At 46.5% G+C, this 19,843-nt stretch overlaps 1 protein-coding gene across 1 annotated transcript in view; it reads left to right on the forward strand.

The window, feature by feature from the left end:
• Nucleotides 1-10,645: 10,645 nt before the first annotated feature.
• EGFR (epidermal growth factor receptor) overlaps nt 10,646-19,843 on the forward strand; it is a 210,939-nt gene continuing 201,741 nt past the window's right edge. Inside the window, exon 1 of the mRNA XM_006929086.4 lies at nt 10,646-10,981. Within this exon, the coding sequence (XP_006929148.2) occupies nt 10,894-10,981 (88 nt within the window). The 5' untranslated portion in view covers nt 10,646-10,893. The remainder of the gene's footprint in view (nt 10,982-19,843) is intronic.

A 19,843-nucleotide genomic window follows, 5' to 3' on the forward strand; every position in this document is an offset into this window, starting at 1 on the left:
ATGTTCTTCAATAAGGAACAGGAAAATAATTTATAGTACATACAGCAAAGGAAGTACTCTACTATGGCAAAAAGAACGAGGAACTGTATTCCACTGATGTATCTGCAGGTTCTGATGGAGCTGATTAACTTTTCCCCTTTGAAACCTGTTCTCCACTTGCTTCCAAAACAGTAGATCAGGCCACCTCTCTCCCTGGTTTTTCCTCCTTAGGTCCAGGGTCTCTTTCACATTAGAGGCCCCGGGGCTCAGGACTCAGTCACCTGTCCTTGTCACGAATATTCTCTTCTAATCCCTTTATGACCTCATTCAATCTCAAGACTTTGAGTAGTATCTGTATATTGATGGTCCCAATTTTTGTCTCTTGCCTGGACCTCTCTCCTAAAGCCCAAACTCGTAGCTCCAACTCCTTACCCGATATCTCCATTTGAAAATCTAAAAGGATCTCACACATAGCAAGTTCAAAACCAGATTCTTAGATTTCTCCCTTCCAAACCCCTCCCCCCACTCTGTTTTCCATCTCAGTGAAGACCACCATCCTCCACTTGCTGACCAGGAACTTCAGGTCATGCTTGGCTCTTGTCTTCCCCTCCTGCCCCAGATTCAACTCATCAATAATTTGTATCAGCTCTTGTATCTACATACAACCAGAATCTAACCATCTCATCACCTCCACAGCACCAAGCCAGGCCCACATCTCACCTGGATTATTACAAAAGCTTCTTCCCTGCCTTCATTCTATTCTGGACTCAGCCACAAAAGAGATCCAGTCAAGACCTAAGTCAATCATGTATCTCACTTCTCTGTTCAAAGGCTTCCAATTTTTTCCCTTTCTATTTTTTAGGAAAAGCTGAAAACGTTACTATGCCCTACCAAGGCCCTGTGGTCCCCCACCCCCTCTAACCTTAGCCCCTGTCTCTCCCACTCCCTACCCCGAACTCCATTCCAGCCACGCGGGCCCGCTTGCTGTCCCCTGTATAAACAAAGCCTCCTCCTCCCAGACCCCTGCTGGACTCACTGACTCTCCTCCATGAATTCACATGCTCCCCTTCTCACTGAGGTCCTCCACCCCATCTCATTTAAATTCATTGATCTTTATGCTGCTTCCTTACTTTGTTGTTCTGCATAGCCCTTATCCTATAATATTATGTGTACTGGCAGTCTTTTGCTGGTTAGAATATGTGCTGGGCACTGTTCTCACAATTTGGCAATGCAAGAGTAAGCACTGCTCGGTACACAGAAGTCTCTCAACCAAGTGCATGTGCGCAAGTGTGATGACTGAGGAGTTTACTACACATTTAACTGGAACTTACGGAAGGCCATCTTCCACTCACTCTTCTCCTTAACCCCAAACAAGATGCGCAGAGATCTGTTCTCCATAGCTCTGTGTGTCCCACAGTCGGTATAAGAGGTGATAAACCAAGGAGCTGTCTCGGGAGGCGACCGGAAGAACATCCCGCTGCTTCTGGAGAAAAAGAACTGGTGATTTCTGTGTATCAACCGCCTTGGAGAGGGCACAGCATCCTGGAGCTTGTCCTAGATTGTCTGCTCATAGCAGAACCCTAATTCCTTGGCCTTGGAGTCAGGTAACATTCGAGGCAGAATCCTGGAACCAGGGAAGGGGGCCCTGCATTTTCCAGAAGATGGTCTCTCTCTGTCTTCCGTACCCTAGAGTGCAGCCTTAGGTTCAGGGGAGGGTACATCACCGTTGAAGATTGGTCCGTGAAGCTGCTGATGCCACAGGATTTATCTTAATCTTTATCTAGAACGTGGGGTCATTAGATCTTCCAGGAATAGGTAAAGGGGTCACACTCCAGTAGAAACACAGCCAGCCGGCCTACCCAAGGGCTGGCGGTACAGGAACTATAGGGATCAGGTGACAGGGAGACATGAGAGCTTCTCCGCTCCCCAGTTGTCATCTTCTCTCCTCCAGAAGATGTGGCTACGCTTCTTTGAAGTTCTAGCCTGTCACATAAGTCAGTTTAGAGGGGCTGTAGAGTTGCGGTGCGCAGGTTACCCCCTGGCACTCCCCAGAAGACTTCCTGAGGACTCTCCAAAGGGTCGGGTGTGTTCAGTCACTTTCTGGGAGAGGAGTTAAAATTGGTGGCCAGGGAGGAAACTGGTGTCTCCCACCTAGCACACTTACTCAGCACAGCTGGGTGAGGGGAGCAGGGCCAGCACTAGGGTGGGGGGAGGGGGCACTGGAGGAAAGGCTGGGCCCTATGCCAAGAGCAGGCTGACCAGGAGAACCCTGGCTCCGTCTAGGGTAAACTGAGAGCAAAACAACCCTGTAAGGGAGGAGAGGCATCTCAGGGCTTGTCTGAGGCACTAGGCACAGAGGGATATGCCCTCCGTGGTAGAGGGCCAGGACCCCTAGGGTGGGGCGGGGAGCTCAAGCCACTGCTTTTTTCTCTGGTTCCCCGAGGCCCCCAGGTGTCCCCTGGTCCACTCAATGCTGCCAGCTGAAAAAGAAACCGCCCCAGCCAGTTGCCCTGGAGACATCTGGGCCCTCCCTCTTCTGCAGGTGCCAGGCAAGAGGCACTGCAGGAAATCGAACTAACAATTCCAAAAAGAAACTTGAGAAACCTTCCAAATCTCAGAAGAGGAGTTGGGGGTGTGGGGGAGGAACAGATATCCCCATTCCTCATCTTGCTGAAATCAAGCTACGACCCCCATTCTCCCAGGCTGGTCCTGCTTCCAATCTCTCATTTAAAAGTGAAAGATTTACAAAGAGACAAAAAGTTCCCCGGGGGGTGGGTGCGGGGGGGGGGGGGGTGGCAAAAGTAGTAAAAGGAAGGAATTACAAAGTATCCCAAGGTGTGGCTGGGATGTGGGGCCTGCTGGCCACAGGTCTCGGGTGAAGCTCTACGGGGCCAAAAATCCCACGAAAATCCCGCCCGGGGGCAGGAGGCCCTGGGCTTTCCCCGGGGGACTGCCTCTAGTCTTTGTGGTAGCCCTCAGGGCACCGCCAGCCTCCTCCTACGCGCGCTGCACTTGGCCTCAAAATCCCTCCGGCTGGAACACAGCTAACTTCACCTTCACAGCTGCTCTGAGATCCCGATATCGGTCTGGAACCCGAGACTGCTCCCCACCCACACCCCACAGGAAGGGAAGCGGGATTGAAAGCCACCTTGTAAGCCAGGCAATCGGGGAGCTTTTGTGCTGAGGCTCCAGCCGGGCTCCGAAAGTGCCAGTCGAAGGAGCCTGCGTGGTCCCCGTTAGCGCGTCCATCCGCAGGCGGCTGGAGCACCGACGGGGGGAGGGGGGGGCGGCCCTTTTCGGGACATTCATTGCCCCTTTTTCCCTTGCAGCTGCTGCACCAAATAGCAGTTCTTTTGAAGGCCAGGAACAAGGCTGGTCCTCAAAGTTCATAATTAGAAATCTCAGGGAGAAATCACTGTTGCTAAGTTATGCCATGGGGAAGGGGGTTTCTTTTTTTGTAATAAAAAAAACAAAACAAAACAAAACAAAACGAAAAACAACACTAATTCTATGTTTAGATTGTTCATATGACCATAAAGACCAACTGACGGATAAATCTAATGGAGTGCACTTCACGGCAGGGGGCTCAGAGCAGAGCCAGTGAACTGTCTTTGTTTACTGCTGTCTGCAAATACAGAAAGCTTAGAAAATCTCCAGGGAAATGAAAGAATGTTATATATGCAAACCATAGTTCCAAGAACACATGTACATGGTAGGTTTTGTCAACTGCCCTGTGCTAGGTGCCTACATTATTTCAAGTCATAACAAACCTGTGGGGCAAATATTTATGACAATTTACAGAGAAAAAAAAAAAAAACTAAGGCTTTGGAGAGATTGAAAAAAATAAAGCATGCTCAAAGTCACATTTAGTTTATGGCAATTTTTACATCATATGGTTATTCCATGTCCCTCCCAAGTTAAATATATATATTTTATATATATATAAATATTATATATATTTATATATAATATATATTCATATATATATTTGTGTGTATATAATATATACAGAATATTAATATGTATATATTATAGAGACATATATATGAATGTATAGCAAACAAAAATAATTTAATATAAAGTATACATAAAATCTACAAATACTTAATTAGGGGTTGAATACTTCTTTTATAAATTATGTTAGTGTATGAGGGATTAAAAAACAAACTGAAAATTCTGATAGCCTGATAAAGGGATCATTGCCTGGCACGTTTCATGCCCATCATGTAGATGTGACCTGTGTGTCCCCCGCAGAAGGATCTACTCTCTGCCATCAATTCCACTCCAGGCCCAGGTTGAGGAGGAAGCCACTCTCTGGAGCATTACCGGCCAACAAGATAGAGGGAGAGGTGTCACAGGAACACCTGTGACAGAAGGGGTGCCCGGCTTCTGAGAGCTTCTGCCCAGAAGTGACGTGTTTCCCTACATTACCATATCACGCAGCTGACTTCCAGGGGACCAGAAAGTATCACTCTCCCTTGGGGGTTGGGGTAGCCAGATCCTGAGGGACACTACATTTTTTTCCCCACTGGCTACCATGGATTGTTCTCAGGCGAGGTTACTTGTTCAAGAAGGAAAGGCAGCGGGCACTTGCCCAATTAGCTCACCAGGTAACAAAACTAAATGGCACATTGTCAGAACAACTCACTAATCTCCAATGACATAGTAATTTCCCTAAATTTCAATGCAAGCATTGAGAATTCATTTTTATAGTGGAATAGCAAAACATCCTATTTTTTTTTTTTTTTTTTTGGTGGCGTTTAGAAATCAGTGAAATTGATGATTAAGGTACAAAGGTTCTTTTTCTTACATACACACACATCTGGTTCGTCTAGGTGATCATTTACAGGCTGCTTATAATTTCTATGAGAGCAGGAACTGGTACCCGACCTCTGAGTAGGGTACTTCAGACTCACTGAGCAGACAGTAAATGCCATTTTTTCCAACTGTGAATTTTAATAAAATAGCTAACAACCCTGAGAACTCCTTTGTGTTTTATTTTACTACTGAAATATTATTAGTCCTTCCCCTCCCTGAAACAATTCATTTGGACAAGGTGCTCACCCTGTCATCTGTAAAATGGCAGGGCCCTCTCTCTGATGTCCCTGCCCAATCTGAGCCTTGACTCAGGCTTTCTTGTGGCTCAGTTCTACAGATTAAGAACTGCAATAATTTCTAATTTTCCATTGAATTGCAGAAATAGAAAAGCAATTAACTTGGATTTCTCCAGCTCTGTTGATCATTTTTAATCTACAACATCCTACTCCTTACAGACCCTACAGACCCTGCCATCATCTAGAAATGCCACTTTGAGGGGTACCTGGCTGGCTCAGTGGGTACAGCACGTGACTCTTGATCTCGGGGGGTCGTGAGTTCAAGCCTCATGCTGGGTGTAGAGATTACTTAAAAAAATAAAACCTTAAAGAAAAATTAAAATTCCACTTTGAATCTAACTTCTGGAGACCCCCTCAAAAGCAATTTTTTTTCCTTCTTTAGTACAGATCAATCCTTCATTCATTTCCTCTATATTCTGTATGAAGAAAAATAAAGTGACACAATTCTCTCACTTTGTGAAGTGCCCTGAATTCCTGTTTAGAAGAAGCTAAGCTTGACAATAGGTCTTTGTCTCTTTCTTACAAGAGAAGAGACACAATTATATTAATTAAAATAAAAATGAAATATAAATAAATGAAAATAATAAATACAAATAAATTAAAATAATAATATTAACTTATAAATAGCTAAAATACCTCAAAATGTCTCCTTAGTTGTTTCCTTATGAAGCACATATTCTATCATGTGTTACAGTTTATTATAGACAGATAAGCTGGGCAAAACTTGCTGATTTGCAATAATATTTTGTCCACACAGCCTTCTAAGCCCTTACCTCCTACCCCCGATTTTCTCCAACATTAGCACATGGTCAGCTCACAGTACATGGTCATTGCACATACAACCATCCATTGAGAAGGTCCTTCTTTCTTTATCCTACAGTAGGACTCTATTTGTCTCCAATAATTTTTAATTGACATATATATTACATACATATATATGCCTATAGAACGTCAACCATGATAATGGTATAAGCATGAGCTGCGATAAACATTTGCATTTTTTGGAAAAAAAATAGAAATATGCTAATGTTTGAAACATGCTAATTTAAAGTGAGGTCTATCTTGATATGCTATGTATCATGACTCGGACCGAAATCTATCCACAAATGCATAGGCATACTCATGAGGTGAGCGAGGAAGAGCCGGAGAGAGAAGGGAAGGGAAGGAAAACCAGAGATGAGAACCATACCTAATGCATCATTGGCATTAGCATCCTTTAACTGGGAAGGACACAGCTGTAAACTTGAATGTCTGCAGTAGCCATGAAGATCCATGGACTGATGAATCCAGCTGGTGTCATTGTGAGCTAGAGACTTGATGTCCTTTCTGAAGGGGGCAGCTATGACCCAGCACATTGCCATCTCGCTTGAAAGAAGACACAGTTGGCCAGCACTTCCCGGTTTTCAGGAGGAACATAAAATCTGGGGCACCTGGGTGGCTCAGTCTATTAAACATCGGACTTTGGCTCAGGTCATGATCTCGAGGTTCCCAAGTTCGAGCCCCACGTCAGGCTCTGTGCCGATGGCTCAGAGCCTGAAGCCACTTCAGATTCTGTGTTTCTCTCTCTCTCTCTCTCTTTGACCCTCCCCCACTCACTCTCTCTCAAAAATAAAAAAACATTAAAAAAAGAAACACAAAATCCATATTTTAAATATGAAATGTCCTGATTTTTAAATGTTGCTGTTAATTCGATTAAAATAACTATTGAATGGGCCACAGAAGCCGCATCCCGAACTTGGTCTTCAGGCCACTAGCTATAACCCTGAGGCTAATGCTTTCGCTTATAACTACCCCTGAGAGAAGCAGTAATACCTTGGACAAAATTATTTAATCTCACTTTGGAACCGTTAACATGGGCAAAACATTGTGCAGTGTCCAGAAGCTTCCTACAAGATCCTTTGCAAAGTAATTAACAAACATCTCAACAATGCTAGAAGCTAGCATTCAGAAATGTGATCCTGCTTTTCAAGCATTACGTAACCCTCAACCCTAGAGATAATGAAGAATACTAATGACATATAATGCTAATAAGAATACTAATGACAAATGAATGCCTCAGCAGTTTTGTGCTAGCCATATTATCCCCAAAAAAGCAGCAGCTTCTTCCCTACTCTCTGCCAGAGATGGCTCTCAACTCAGAGTCAAATGCAAATAATTTGACTCAAAGGGAGAGAATAAATGGCTGAGGAAAGGAAGAATGTCTGTAACTAGGAACTACCCCCCCCCACCCCCTCAGCAGCAGGCCTACTGAGGTCACTGACCCTCACCTTACAGAAATAGGTACTGTTCACAGTACAAAATTGCAAAGGTATAAAAGGACAGTTGAAAAATAGGCCTCCTTCCAACCCCTGACCCCCAGCTAACAAATATTCCTCCCCAGAGGCAACCTTGTTACTAAATTCTTGCATCTTCTTAAAGTAAATCTTCAGAAGAGCTGTTGAATGGATGAACATTGGAAATGTATTTTAGAAATACATGCTCTTTTGGAATTTTAGGATTGGAAGGGACCTGGTTCAGTCCTTAACTCACAGCCTCCCTTAGCACTGCTCATACATACCAAGCTTTCTAAGGATAAGAAACCATTCCATTCAGAGGCGGCTCATTCCACTTTTCAATTGCTCTAGTAGTTTATAAAGACTATCTTTAAAAATTTTGAAATCTGCCAATCAGGTGTTTTTCGTCACCAATCCTTGCTTTGCCTTAAAAGGCCAGAGAAAACAGGTGGTCAAAGACCTTTTGCCTCAGGTTTGCCTGAGAAGGAACTTAAAGTATTTGAGGCCCTCCTTGCTCTATTCTGTCAAATAATTTGTTTCTCTTCCCTTTCCACAGGGTGTGTGGTTGCAGAGGACCCACTGCCACGTTCCTTCTAGAAAAGATTAAGCTCTTACTTAAAATACTCAGGAAGCTCTGGAAGAAAAGAGTTTCCAATTTGTAGCTGGCCAAGAGAACGGACAGCCTGTGTCGTGAAAATTGATAGACCATATGAGACTTAATGTGGGAAGTACTGGGGTCTCAGTACATACTTGCCAAGATGGTATGCACGGATGCTTTATCCAGAAATTTTTTGGTCAAGCAGCAATTTTGGTTGTAACTTCTCTAAAAACTTGCCAAGATATCCTGAAACACAATTCAGGGTCCTGATGTCTCCATTTGAAATGTCGTAATTGAATGATGGAGGACACGGCCTGGATCTGGATTCAAGGCTGGCTTCATGACTAGCAAATCTTACTTTAGGACTTTTGGGGAAAATTATTTATTTAACTTCCCCAAGCCAGTGTCATCTTGCTGTAAAAGGCAAACACCGTATAACCTAACTAATGGGTAATCAGATGAGCTCATTTCTGATCAGTACTTAGCACGGAGTTGGGGTTACCTCTGCTATTCGTATGGTGGTGGTGGTGGTGTGGGGCCCAAGACGTGCCCCGGGAGCACTCTCTGCAGAGACTGAGTGCCTGGGAACCCTTTACGCAAGGCCCAGTCTAGGCGAAGCTGTATTCTCTTGAGAGGATGTCATTTCTGCCAGCTTGGCCATATGGTTTTTCACTTCACAAATAACACATTATCAGGACACTCCACGTACCTGCCAAAGAGCACAAAATCATATGGAATGTCACCCCTTCCATCACAAACTCAGGGGAGAAACTGAAACTTGAGACAGGTGCCCCAGGAGGATGTGAAGGTTACCCCTTCCTCCCCAGTCCTCTCCATTCCTTGGGATCAACCCAATATCAGATTGTGTGCCTGAAGTGTCCCACTGCCTCCTTGAGTAATTGTTTTCATAAAGTTTTGCTTCCTGAGATGCCATCATATCATATCAAAGGTCATTGGAACAAAATAGCTCTAGAAAGCTTAGTACTATTACAAAAAGGTGGCTACTAAGAATTCTGAAGTCTTTATACATTGTCTTCTTTTGAGGAGTCCCTGGAAGAAATTGCTATGCGGTCTTAAAAATTAGTTGTAGCTTCAATTGATTAGTGTTTTAACCTACGGACAATATGATTTGTGCCACCCATCATATTTTCTTGACAGACGCCTTAGAGTCAAATCCGTGGCCTTGTTAAGTAAACGCACCGAACTTTGCTGTGTGCAAATCTTCTGTAAGACGCCGTTCCAGCTTCATTCCAGGTTCCCCTGTGGTGTTTCCAGTTTGCTCTCCTCCAGTTTGGGATGCTTCTGTAGTTGTGTTTCTTTGCACAGTGCTTTCAGTCCTTGTTTGGAACACGTGGAGGGAAATAAAACATGGCCTGCAGAATCTTCATAGCCTTCCCCATCCAGGGGCTGAGTGAGTTCAGAAGGCTCAGTGGTTGTCCTGATTTGTTAAAACAAAAGAACAAATGAGAATGACTCTAAATTCAGGTGAAAAATATATATAGGTTCTATGGATGGTGAGGGGCCCTGTGCCCTGGACCCCTCCTCCAGCGACAGGAAGGTTCTGGGCTTTAACTCCACTTACTTTAGGTTAGTAATTCCTACTTACACAGTGGGGAGGCCAGAGCTGGATCACACCCGAATGTCACTAGTGAATCTTGTGTGGAGAGGAGGGAATCCAGTTGTAGAATGGGGCCGGCAGGTATCTGTCAGGTCTAGGAAGGAGACTGTACTCTGCAAAAGAAATTTCGCTCAAGTTTCTGCTGCCAGAGAACGTCTGATTTCTTCTGGCCAAACCCTTAGTGAATTTCCCCGTCGTTCCTCCTGCTTGAGAGGCCTGGTTATGGCAGAGAGGTGTGTCTCCACTAGCGTTCGTGTTGTCTTCTTTAGAAGCCCTGTTATTTGCGAAATAATTTACCAAGCACGTTTGCTTTTCAGGTCCCCGTGGCTGGTTGATATGAAATGCTGTGGACTCTGTCGGTACTCATGCATTCATTCAACTAATATTTTCCAAGGCCCGTCTCTCAGCCAGGAGTTGGGTGCCCTCATTCCAGCGGATTTCTAGGTTGCTCGACGGGATGTGAAAGGTCCTCAGACTTGAGAGTTCCCATGTCAACAGCCTGGCACTCCCGCCACGCGGGCGCAGCGTGGCCAGGCCAGCCTCTGACCCCCACTAGGGTCCCGGGGTGCTGTGGAGGAGTTGGGGGCCAGAATAAAGGGATGGTTTTCCATTCCTGCCGTTACCCGGTCTTGGGCCTAAGGCTCGGCCAGTTTGCCCCGGAGCTGGTACAAGTTTGCTCCGCAGGTTGGAGGGACGAAAGGCGGAAATGGGAACCCTGGTACAAATTTGGCTCCACGGAGGCTGGGTCACTGAGTAACTGCTCGAGTCCGCGAACTCCGGGTCCTGAGGGACAGCGCAGGGAACGTCCTGAGGGCACCCGCTCGGCTCCCGGACATCGCCTCCTGCCGCCACCCCAGCCCTGCCCCGAGCGCTTGGACCCCACGCGGGCCACCGCTGTCCGCCACCTCTAGTCGCCGCCCGCCCGAGGTCCAAACTGCCGGTTCTTCCTCCCTTCTCCGCGCTTTCTGCTCCTCCTCTGCTCCTCCCGATCCCTCCTCCTCCGCCTGGTCCCTCCTCCTTCCAGCCCAGCCTCCCCGGCCCCCGCCCCCGCGAGCTAGACGTCTGGGCAGCCCCCGGCGCAGCGCCGCGGCAGCAGCCTCCGCCCCCGGCACGGTGTGCACGCCCGCGGCCAAGGCGGCCTGAGTCCGAGCGGGTGCCGAGCTGGTCCCGAGCGAGCCCCGGCGGCCACCGCCTCGCAGACCGGACGACAGGCCACCTCCGCGTCCACCCGAGTCTCGCCTCACCACGCACGGCCGTCCGACTCGCTCGCGACTCACTGCGGAGACCCGGAGCCGGAGCAGGGGGGCAGCGATGCGACCCTCCGGGACCGCGGGAGCCGCGCTCCTGCTGCTGCTGGCTGCGCACTTCCAGGCGAGTCCGGCGCTGGAGGAGAAGAAAGGTAAGGGCGAGTCCCGCCGGCCCCGAGCCGCAGCCGGCCCGGCCCGCACCCGCCGCACCGGCTCGGCGTCCCGCGCCGCCCGCCCCTCCTTTCCTGTTTCCTTGAGGATCAGCTGCGCTGCTGGCCGGGACCGTGGGAGGAACTGGACGTTTCGTTTCTGGGCTGGGCGAGGCAGAGGCGGCCTGGGACCCGAGGCTCCCTGCGCGGGGCAGCGGGGCTGCGGGCGGGGTGTGGGAGCCGCGGGCCGGAGCTCGGCGGCCCGGAGCGCTCGCAACTTTCTGTCCTCACTTCCTTGGCCTCCCGCGCGGGCTCCGCGTCCGAGCGCACACACTTGGCGCGGGGCGGCTCTGGTTCCCGCGGTGCCGGCTCGCGTTCCCGCACGTGCGCCCCGCGCTGTCCTCCGGGGGAGGCCGGGCCGGGGGGCGCGCGCCCGGGGAGGGGGGTGTTAGGGAAGCTAGGGAACAGCCCCCGGGAATCCATCACACCCCTCTCGGACCTCCTAAGACGGGCGGTTTCCCGAGCAGACCCACCTCACATCTTGCCTACACCCGCGTCTCGCACTTAAGCCACCCCGCCGGCCCTGGCCCTGCCAGCGTTGCCAGGCCCACGTCGCAGGAACCTGCAAGCCCTTTTCCTAGGTGTGGTGCTGCAGCCCTGACCTGAGTGAGACGCCCGAGCGTCTCGTGTCTGCCTCAACCCGTGGCTACAGGGAACCGGGGGCTTCGTTTCCTCTTAGGCAAAAAGGGGGTGGGGTCGGACCCACCCGGTGGGCGCAGACCCCCGACGCTCGCCCTGCTGTGGGTCCTCCTATCGGTCAGGCTCCGCGACAGCCCAGGGCTCCCTCCCAGGCATCCACGCCCTTCGGGTCCATGGGCTTTTGTGAACTCGTCGCTTCACGGGAACTCCTGAGATTTGTCCCCACCTGCAGCCCTTTGGTTGCAGGCTTTGCTGTGGAGCCGGACCCAGAGGTGGGGCCAGCAGCCACGGGACAGCTGGGTCCTGCTGCCGGGACTTCCTAGGGGCGGGACCCATCCTGGTCAGGTCCCCACGGTTTTTCAAAATAAGGCTCACAGCAAACTTTCCTAATCAAAATCCCGAGATTTTCTCTTTGGGATGTTTCCTTTAGCTTTTTGAAGAATTTGACATTGGGCCAACCAAAATATTAAACATAATTTAAAAAAGCGGGAGGGGGGTGGTGGTGGAATTGATGTCCGTGGTTCATGTGTGCCAAATGTCCAGACCAAACATGAGCGAGTCTGGCTTCGTGACTACCGACCATAAACCCACTTGACATGAGAAACATGCCTCAGAAGGTTTAATTACACAATTTCAAAATCAAGCAACCCGGGTTCCAAGAGTCAGGTCTGTACTTGCTGTTGATGTCATTGGCATAGGGAGTTGGGGCTGGAGCTGAGTGAGTTTGCTAGGGGAGCGGTAAGGCATAGACCAGTGGGTCCCCCAAACTTTGTTGCACGTTAAAATCACCTGGGATTTTAACCAAACAAAACAAAACGAAAACTGATGTCTGGCTCCCACCCGCAGACGTTCTGATTTCATTGATCTGGGATGAAATCTGGGTGTTCAGGAGTTAGAAAAGCACCTCTGGTGATTCTGTGGGGTGGCCAGGTTTGGAAATCACTGGCCTAGAGGAGAAGCTGGTAAAGTGTATGGAAAGATTACCTGCCAATGTAAGGAACTCTTTTTGAATGTCTGGAGTTTTAACAGTCTTGCAGAATATAGGAAAAAGGAGGTGGGGGGCGGTGATTTCAGTAATCAGGGATTAGTCTTTTCACTGAGCGAGCTGGTGGCAAGCTTTCTGTCCTCTAAGGAGTCTGAAGGGCTCCCTCTCCAACTTTGCTATGAGCCCTGGGGGCTGTGGTCCTGCTCCTGAATCAGCTGGCAATTGGGTCCTCTTAGGCAGGTGGTATCTCTCCCTCTCTGTCACAGGAGACCCCTCCTTTTTTAAATTTTAAAAGGACTCTTGGAAGGCCTCCAAAGCATCACTTTTTTTTTTTTTTTTTTTACTTGAAATGTTCACAGCGCTTTGCTGTTTGTTACCCCTTTGAACACTGCTATTAGCGCTTGGAGATTTGTTTCTGAGAAAAATATAAATACCACTTCATTTGACTGTCCCGTATCCACTTAAAACAGAATGCTCCTGAATAAAATTGCGAGAGTAGGCGGACAAATGTCATTCTGTTAAAGTAACATTAAAACACCCATTTCAAAGGGCAAATCATTAAAAATATAAAATGAAACATTTTTACAAAAGGTGTTAAAGACCCGTATCAAATTCAGTCAGTGTTGTGCAGGAAAATTTGCTCATTTTAGAGAGACTTGTTCGGTCTAAGACGGTTATCTTCTGTTCTCACTGCACCTGCTACTGTCAAACACTGTTTTAAGTGTCCTTTTATTCCTTACATTAAGCATATGTGGCGGGTATTCTGTTTATAAAAGGGGAAACTGAGGTACAGAGAAATAAAGCGACTTCCAGTAGGAATGAACCAGGATTCGAACTCGGGCCTTCTCACCCTCTTGCCCTCCCCCAACCACCTAACTGAGCTGCACTGCCTTGTGTGAAACCTGGGAGAGCCAGGTCAGGTGTGTGTGAACGTCTCATGTCAGAGGCTGGGAGCAGGGAGGAAAAGCACAGGAACGGGCGCGTTTTAGGATTGGACTCTGTGTGAAACTTGGAACAAACATTGGCCTGTGCGGTGGTCTAGACTCTTGCTCATGTACTCAGTAGTCGCTCTGCTTGCCTGTTGTGGAGGCCGCTCAGGCACCAGAGCAGTGGTGAGGTTGGAGATCGCTTGGGGGATGGAACGGTAGAGGTGTCGCTCTGGAAGAGACGCTGGGTGGTATTTTGAATTGTATCCCAAGTGAGGATCCACTCCCTGCCTTTCTCTAAGGAGTTCAGTTGTGAGGAAGTTCAGTTCAGTCCTGGCCTGAAGCCAGGACACCTGCCTTCTCCTTGCAGCTCTGAGTCAAGGTGGACATGTCACCGACCAGCTCCAGGCTCCTGAGTCCTCATTTCTGAATTCAAGAAGTGTTTATTGAGTGTATAGAGTGTACCAGACATTATGGGCTAAAAGAGGCAGGGGTGATTTTAATAGTTTCTACTGTTGCTTCCACAGTGTGATTCTTTAAGTCCCTAATTAAGTACAGATGGACCCAGATTTTCGATGGCTCGACTCACAGTTTTTTTTGTTTTTGTTTTTGTTTTTGTTTTATGACGGTGTGAAATCGATGCACGTGAAGTAGAAACGGGACTTGGAATTTTAAACTTGGGTTTTTTCTTTTTCCCGGGCTAGTGATATGTGGTACAGTCCTGTCCCGTGATACATGAGACATTCAACACTTCATATAAAACAGGGGCTTTGTGTTCCAGGACTTTACCCACCCGTAGGCTAATGTAAGTGTCCTGAGCACGTTTAAGGTGGGTTAGGCTAAGCTACGATGTTAGGTATGATAAAAGCATTTCAACTAATGTTTCTAATTTATGGTGACATAACTCCATTATAAGTCAAGAAAGATCTGTATTTGGAAATTGCTTTTCAAATCCGAAAAGGAGACCAGGGGTGTGTGTGTCTGTCATACATTCACAGCTGTGGGTAGCTCTGTCTAGCAGTAACTGGTTGAGCTCCAGTAGGTTTTTGACCATTATTTCTGGCTGTATCTATTTAGTTTCATAGTCTGTAACTTTTCAAAAATTCATTCTCAAGTTTGAAGAAACCGATGGCCAGAATCCACTGTGCTACATAATTAGACTTGGTCCGCGTGACAGCACTAACATGTTTTGAAATGTTTTTAGAGGTAGTGTCAGTAAAAGATGAAGGATTCCGCCCTGTTTAAAAAGAAAGTACTTTTTTTTTTTTTTTTCTTTTTTCCCTTTGATCTAAGTTCCAGGGCCAGCAGCTAGTCTGAAACTTTACTGACAGGAGGTCTGAGCCAACTCTAATATTAAGTTGGTGATTATGGATGTTAAGAGAAGATAGCCCTACCCTGGTGCCCCAGGTCCCGAGATTAGGATGGGATCAGAATGTTGGGGACGTGCGGCTTGTTGAAGGACGCACCTGGGAAATCATTTGGCCCTTGCCATGTAGCTTGCTGTGAAAGTTGTGTGTTTATGTGTGTGTTTTGATTTGGACTTAGTACAGTTGAAACGGGCTTATTTAAAGTTAGGTTTTTAGTAATAGAGGTATGTTTTGAGAAAAGCTCCGAATTCTAGAATATGGTTCACCCATGCATCGTTTCCATGCACACAGTTTCAAAACTAGAGTCTGCTCCTCTGATCTGCACTGAACTACTTTCATTTTGTTACCTTCTGTCACTTTTGGACATTTGAAATTGTCACAAAAGACATTTTTGGCCTCAGTTATTACTGGTTTATTCTCACACCATCAACACACATGGAATAGAGTATCAATCTTGTTCTTGGGGCCATTCCTATTCGACATCAGCACTTCTGCTCATTCCTTCCTTTTCATTTTCCTCCTAAAAGGTTGTCTTTTCTAAGACAATTCCCACAGTTGCTCTTTGCACAACATCTGAGTCTGCCATCCAGCTCATGGCCATGAGCAGGTTAGTTTGAATTTGGGCAAGGATCCAGTCTTACGTCAAATAACCGGTTTGACTGAGATTTTCACTTTTTCGGAGTCGTTAGGTACAGTCTCCTTCCTACACACTTAGATAGACACGCTGAATTCAGTTGTCTAGAAAGTTCCCTGAGCCAGCTGGGAGCAGGAGGGATATCTAGGGCCAGTGAGCAGTGGTGGCTTGTTTACTTAGCCCTGTTAGAAGCTAAGTGCTGGATTTGACATTTTAATCTCTGAAGGCCCTGAAGTATAATATCAAATGCCTGACTGGCCCTGTTGACTAAGCATCTGTGAATTGCATACGCTTAAAATAAATTTTACTCCTACCAAATTTCAGCAGCTTGCTTCGGAAAGTAGTATGTGAAAGTTAACACAGGGGGATCGAATTTCCCTCTTCGCTCCAAGTTCTAGCCCATGCTGGTGGGCCAGCACACCTGGCCCTGATTTAGTAGAAATAATTACCTAAGTTCACCACTATTGTTTGTCCTCTGAGTATAAGGGCGAGTATTGCTACCTATTACAACTTAGGCTCTTATTTGCTTTATTTCCTCCCCCTACCCCCTTTGTGTTTGAGCTACAGTGAGCAGTTCACACTCTTCTACCCACATTTTGAGATTTAGGAATGAATCGGAGTTGGCACTTGCCCTTAAGTATCTGGAAGTCAGTTCGGGAAAGAGGAATCTATAGGTGACAAGTGTAGAACAGCATCAAAGAAGCAATGGTAGATTCTGTACAAGATGATAAATTCTTCTGGTGTTAGTCTTTGCTTTTAATTCTACCTGCAGAGGGGAATATCCCCCAACGGAAGGGTGTACTCATCTGAGCCTGCAGAGAGCTGTAGGTATTTCCCTGGAGAATATAGTCGGAAGGCATCCCAAGAGTAGTGCCAGTAGTAGCAAAGGTCTGAGGAGCACTGGTTATTTAGTGCACTGGGAAGAGAAGGGGGAGATGGGGAGGCTCCAGTTCATAAGGGCTTTGCTGTCCTCCCCTGTGAAGGGGAGCTCACTGGGGAGTTCTCAGCTGAGAACCCACATGATGGCTTTGAGGTTTATCAGCAGCATGGGGAGCGGATTGCAGTGAAAAATGGGGAGATAGGTGATTCCTGTGGGCCAGGAGAGATACAGAAGAGGGAGTAGCTAGGATGCAGAAAAAATGACTCAGGCTGACCTGGAGGCAGTTAATGTATAACCAGTGCAAGGAACATGGAATCCCAGGTGACACACAGCAGTTCTCACTTGGAAGGCAGGGTAAACACTGTAGCCATTCACAGGTTGTGAATGCTCCCTGGGTGGGGATGGGGGTGGGGGGGGGCGGGGAGTAGAGTCAGCCAGGGGGATGTGAAGGGCTCAGATGGAAAAATCCAGGGGGCAGTAGAGTATACAGGTCTGGAGCCCAGGAGAGCAGCGTGGCCTTGAATTGTGTTTTATTAGATGTTTCAATTGCAGGCATTGTCTTTGGCCATAACACAACCCGCCTCCAGCCTGTCTCAGGCTCACTGTCTCCATCTGTTTTGAGTCAGACTGGGTTCTTCTGGATTACCAGCTTCTTTCTTCATTAGGCTGCTGTGGTTACCAGCCCAATTAGTTGCAGTTATCAGCAACTGATAAGTAATATATTATGCGTATAAGTACATTGGGATTCCTATTTGTGTGATACTGTATATCCTTAGATGGGTATCCCCCAGTTCTATCTAAGGCAGCATCAGACTACTTGGTGTGTGTGTTAGGGACTGAACTGAAAAGACTAGAGGTGACTTTTTTCCTTTTTTTTTTAAGCAGTAGCTTTTGAACCTTGAATGTACCTTAGAATCACAGGAGGAGGATGAAAAAGAGTGTGCCTCTTTTTAGCACCCTAAACTTCCGGGGGAAGGAGTGCCAGCATATGTGTTTTTAAAAATTTCCTAGGTGATCCCGATGAGTGCATTAAGTAGTGTGTTTCACTTCTGGCAGAGAAGAAGTTTTGTCTTTGTTCTCAGACTCACTGCCTGAGCTTCCTCAAGATCCAGGAACAGTGTTATATTTCATTAGTAAATCATCTCGAAGTTGATTTTTTTTTTCTCATGAATTCTCGAAAAGTCTATTGCAGTGCCTCCCAGAGTGTGTTACCCAAGAAACTTTGAAAAAGCTGATAGAAACGCACATTCTTGGATCCTTTACCTGGACCTCTGAACAGGATACTAGAACACGAACCGTCCCAGAGACACTGACACATGCCAGTTCCAGAACCACAGACACTACACGCAGACCTCACGCTGGGTTCTGGAAGTTTAAAGGGAATAGGATAACGGTTTGTCTTTGAAGCACTCACATTTGGAAGGGCTGAACAGGGAGAACCTATTGTAATGCAACATCTCATAAGAAGTGTGATTTGGGATTTCAGTGTAAGCCCCCAAAATGGGGTTAATTCTATTTCTGTGAGGGGGGAGGTTTCTCAGAAAGAGAACATTTAGCTGGATCTCAACGATGAGATTTTGCCCGTCTCCAGGCAAAGGGAAAAGCAGACGGACAGTTTGTGCACTTGGCGATCCATCAGCAAGCCCATCATTGGTCATTTTCTAAACGTGAGTGTCTTATTAGAGCTCCGGCTAAAGTTTTAGAATTTCCTGCTTTATGTTTCTAAACGACCATGAGGAAACTTACAATGTCAAAAGTAAAGTGCCTGAGAGGTAGCACATTTTACATTTAAAAATGAAAATGGCAGTTTTTAAAAAACTTATGGCGGATGTGAAGAATTGAACTAGAATCTGGATTATAGTTGATAGTTTTAACATTCTTCCCAGTAGCATGACTTGGCCCCTAAAATTTGTTATGAATAAGAAAAATGATTACTTTACATTCTTGATTTGACTTCTACCACAGAGAGCAAAGGGAGAAAGGAAACAAAAGTCTGGGTAATTCTAGACGTTTAGTAAATACCCATTGAATCACACTGAATCAGAAAACGTCTCTCAGATTAATTGAGCTCCTGCCACTTGTAAGTTTGAAGACATCTGTGTCCTGATTCATTGTTGATAATTGCACAAATTGACCTGTTTATTTGCAGAGATCATGTGGAAACAAAGGGTAACATGTGGCTGTTGGTGCTACCTTGGGTACTCAGGCCTCTCTTTATGCAAGAGGAAATATCCAAGTGGTTCTAGACTGTTTTGCTGCACAGTTGTTTTAAGAGCATTTTTGAAGGATTTTATTTTAAAACCAGAAATACGCAGGTGCCTGGGTGGCTTAATCGGTTAAGGGTCCAACTTTGGCTCAGGTCATGACCTCGCGGTTTGTGGGCTCGAGCCCCGCGTGGGGCTCTGTGCTGAGCACTCAGAGCCCGGAGCCTGCTTAGGAGTCGGTGTCTCCTTGTCTCTCTGCCCCTCCCCCTCTCACACCCTGTCTCTCTCAAAAATAAATAAAACATTAAAAAAATTTAAAGATAATAATAAAAAAGAAACCCAGACAGGTGATACCTGAAGGTGTACCGCTCTGCACATGGAGGTCTGCACGTGCTGGGTGATGTCATGACTCCCTTAGTGGTTGTGTTTTCTTAACATGTGATTCCATTAGAACTGTTTGAAAGTCCTTTCACCCCAGGTTTCATAGAAAATCAATGCAGTGCCTATCATCAGTCTCTCCGATATGACACACTGACATTTTTATGTGAAAAACTGTGCGTGTTTTAGTTTCTTTGCCCATAGTCATAAATTTATTGCTATTTTAGAGTCTGGAATAAAAACCAATCATTTATTGAATCTGTGCTAATCCTCAAGGGTGGGCGTGTGCGCCTGGAAAAATTCTTACCATCGTGAATGAGATTTCAGAAAGGGTTTCAGGATTTTTTTGTAACATCAAAAACCTGGTTTTGCTTCTTTACCAGGAAACATTCAATACCTGACAACTGCAGGGGAATTTCATCACCATGGCTTCTCTGCATTTACAGTGTCTCCTGATTCATTCCTATATATTGCAAGCCATAGTGGATGGATACATTGTTTTGAGCAAGATAAATTAGACAAACTATTTTAGGTGTGTTCTAGTATTCACTTGCAAGGTCCTTTTTAAAAAATAGATTTTAATATAGCATTAGAAATTAAATTATCGTAACTTTTCCAGGAAAAGAAAAAAAAACCCCAGAACCCCCCCGAATTTCATGGACTTTTGATTGCATCCAGATGAATGCCAGAAAAACAAAAGGTGGTTGTTGAAGAATTATCACTCCACCTGTTTGGTTTTTAAGATACTGATTTTAAGGGTCTTTTGACTATGATGAATTTCAGAACTTTTTC

The sequence above is a fragment of the Felis catus genome, chromosome A2 (assembly GCF_018350175.1).
Source record: "Felis catus isolate Fca126 chromosome A2, F.catus_Fca126_mat1.0, whole genome shotgun sequence".
Taxonomy (NCBI): domain Eukaryota; kingdom Metazoa; phylum Chordata; class Mammalia; order Carnivora; family Felidae; genus Felis; species Felis catus.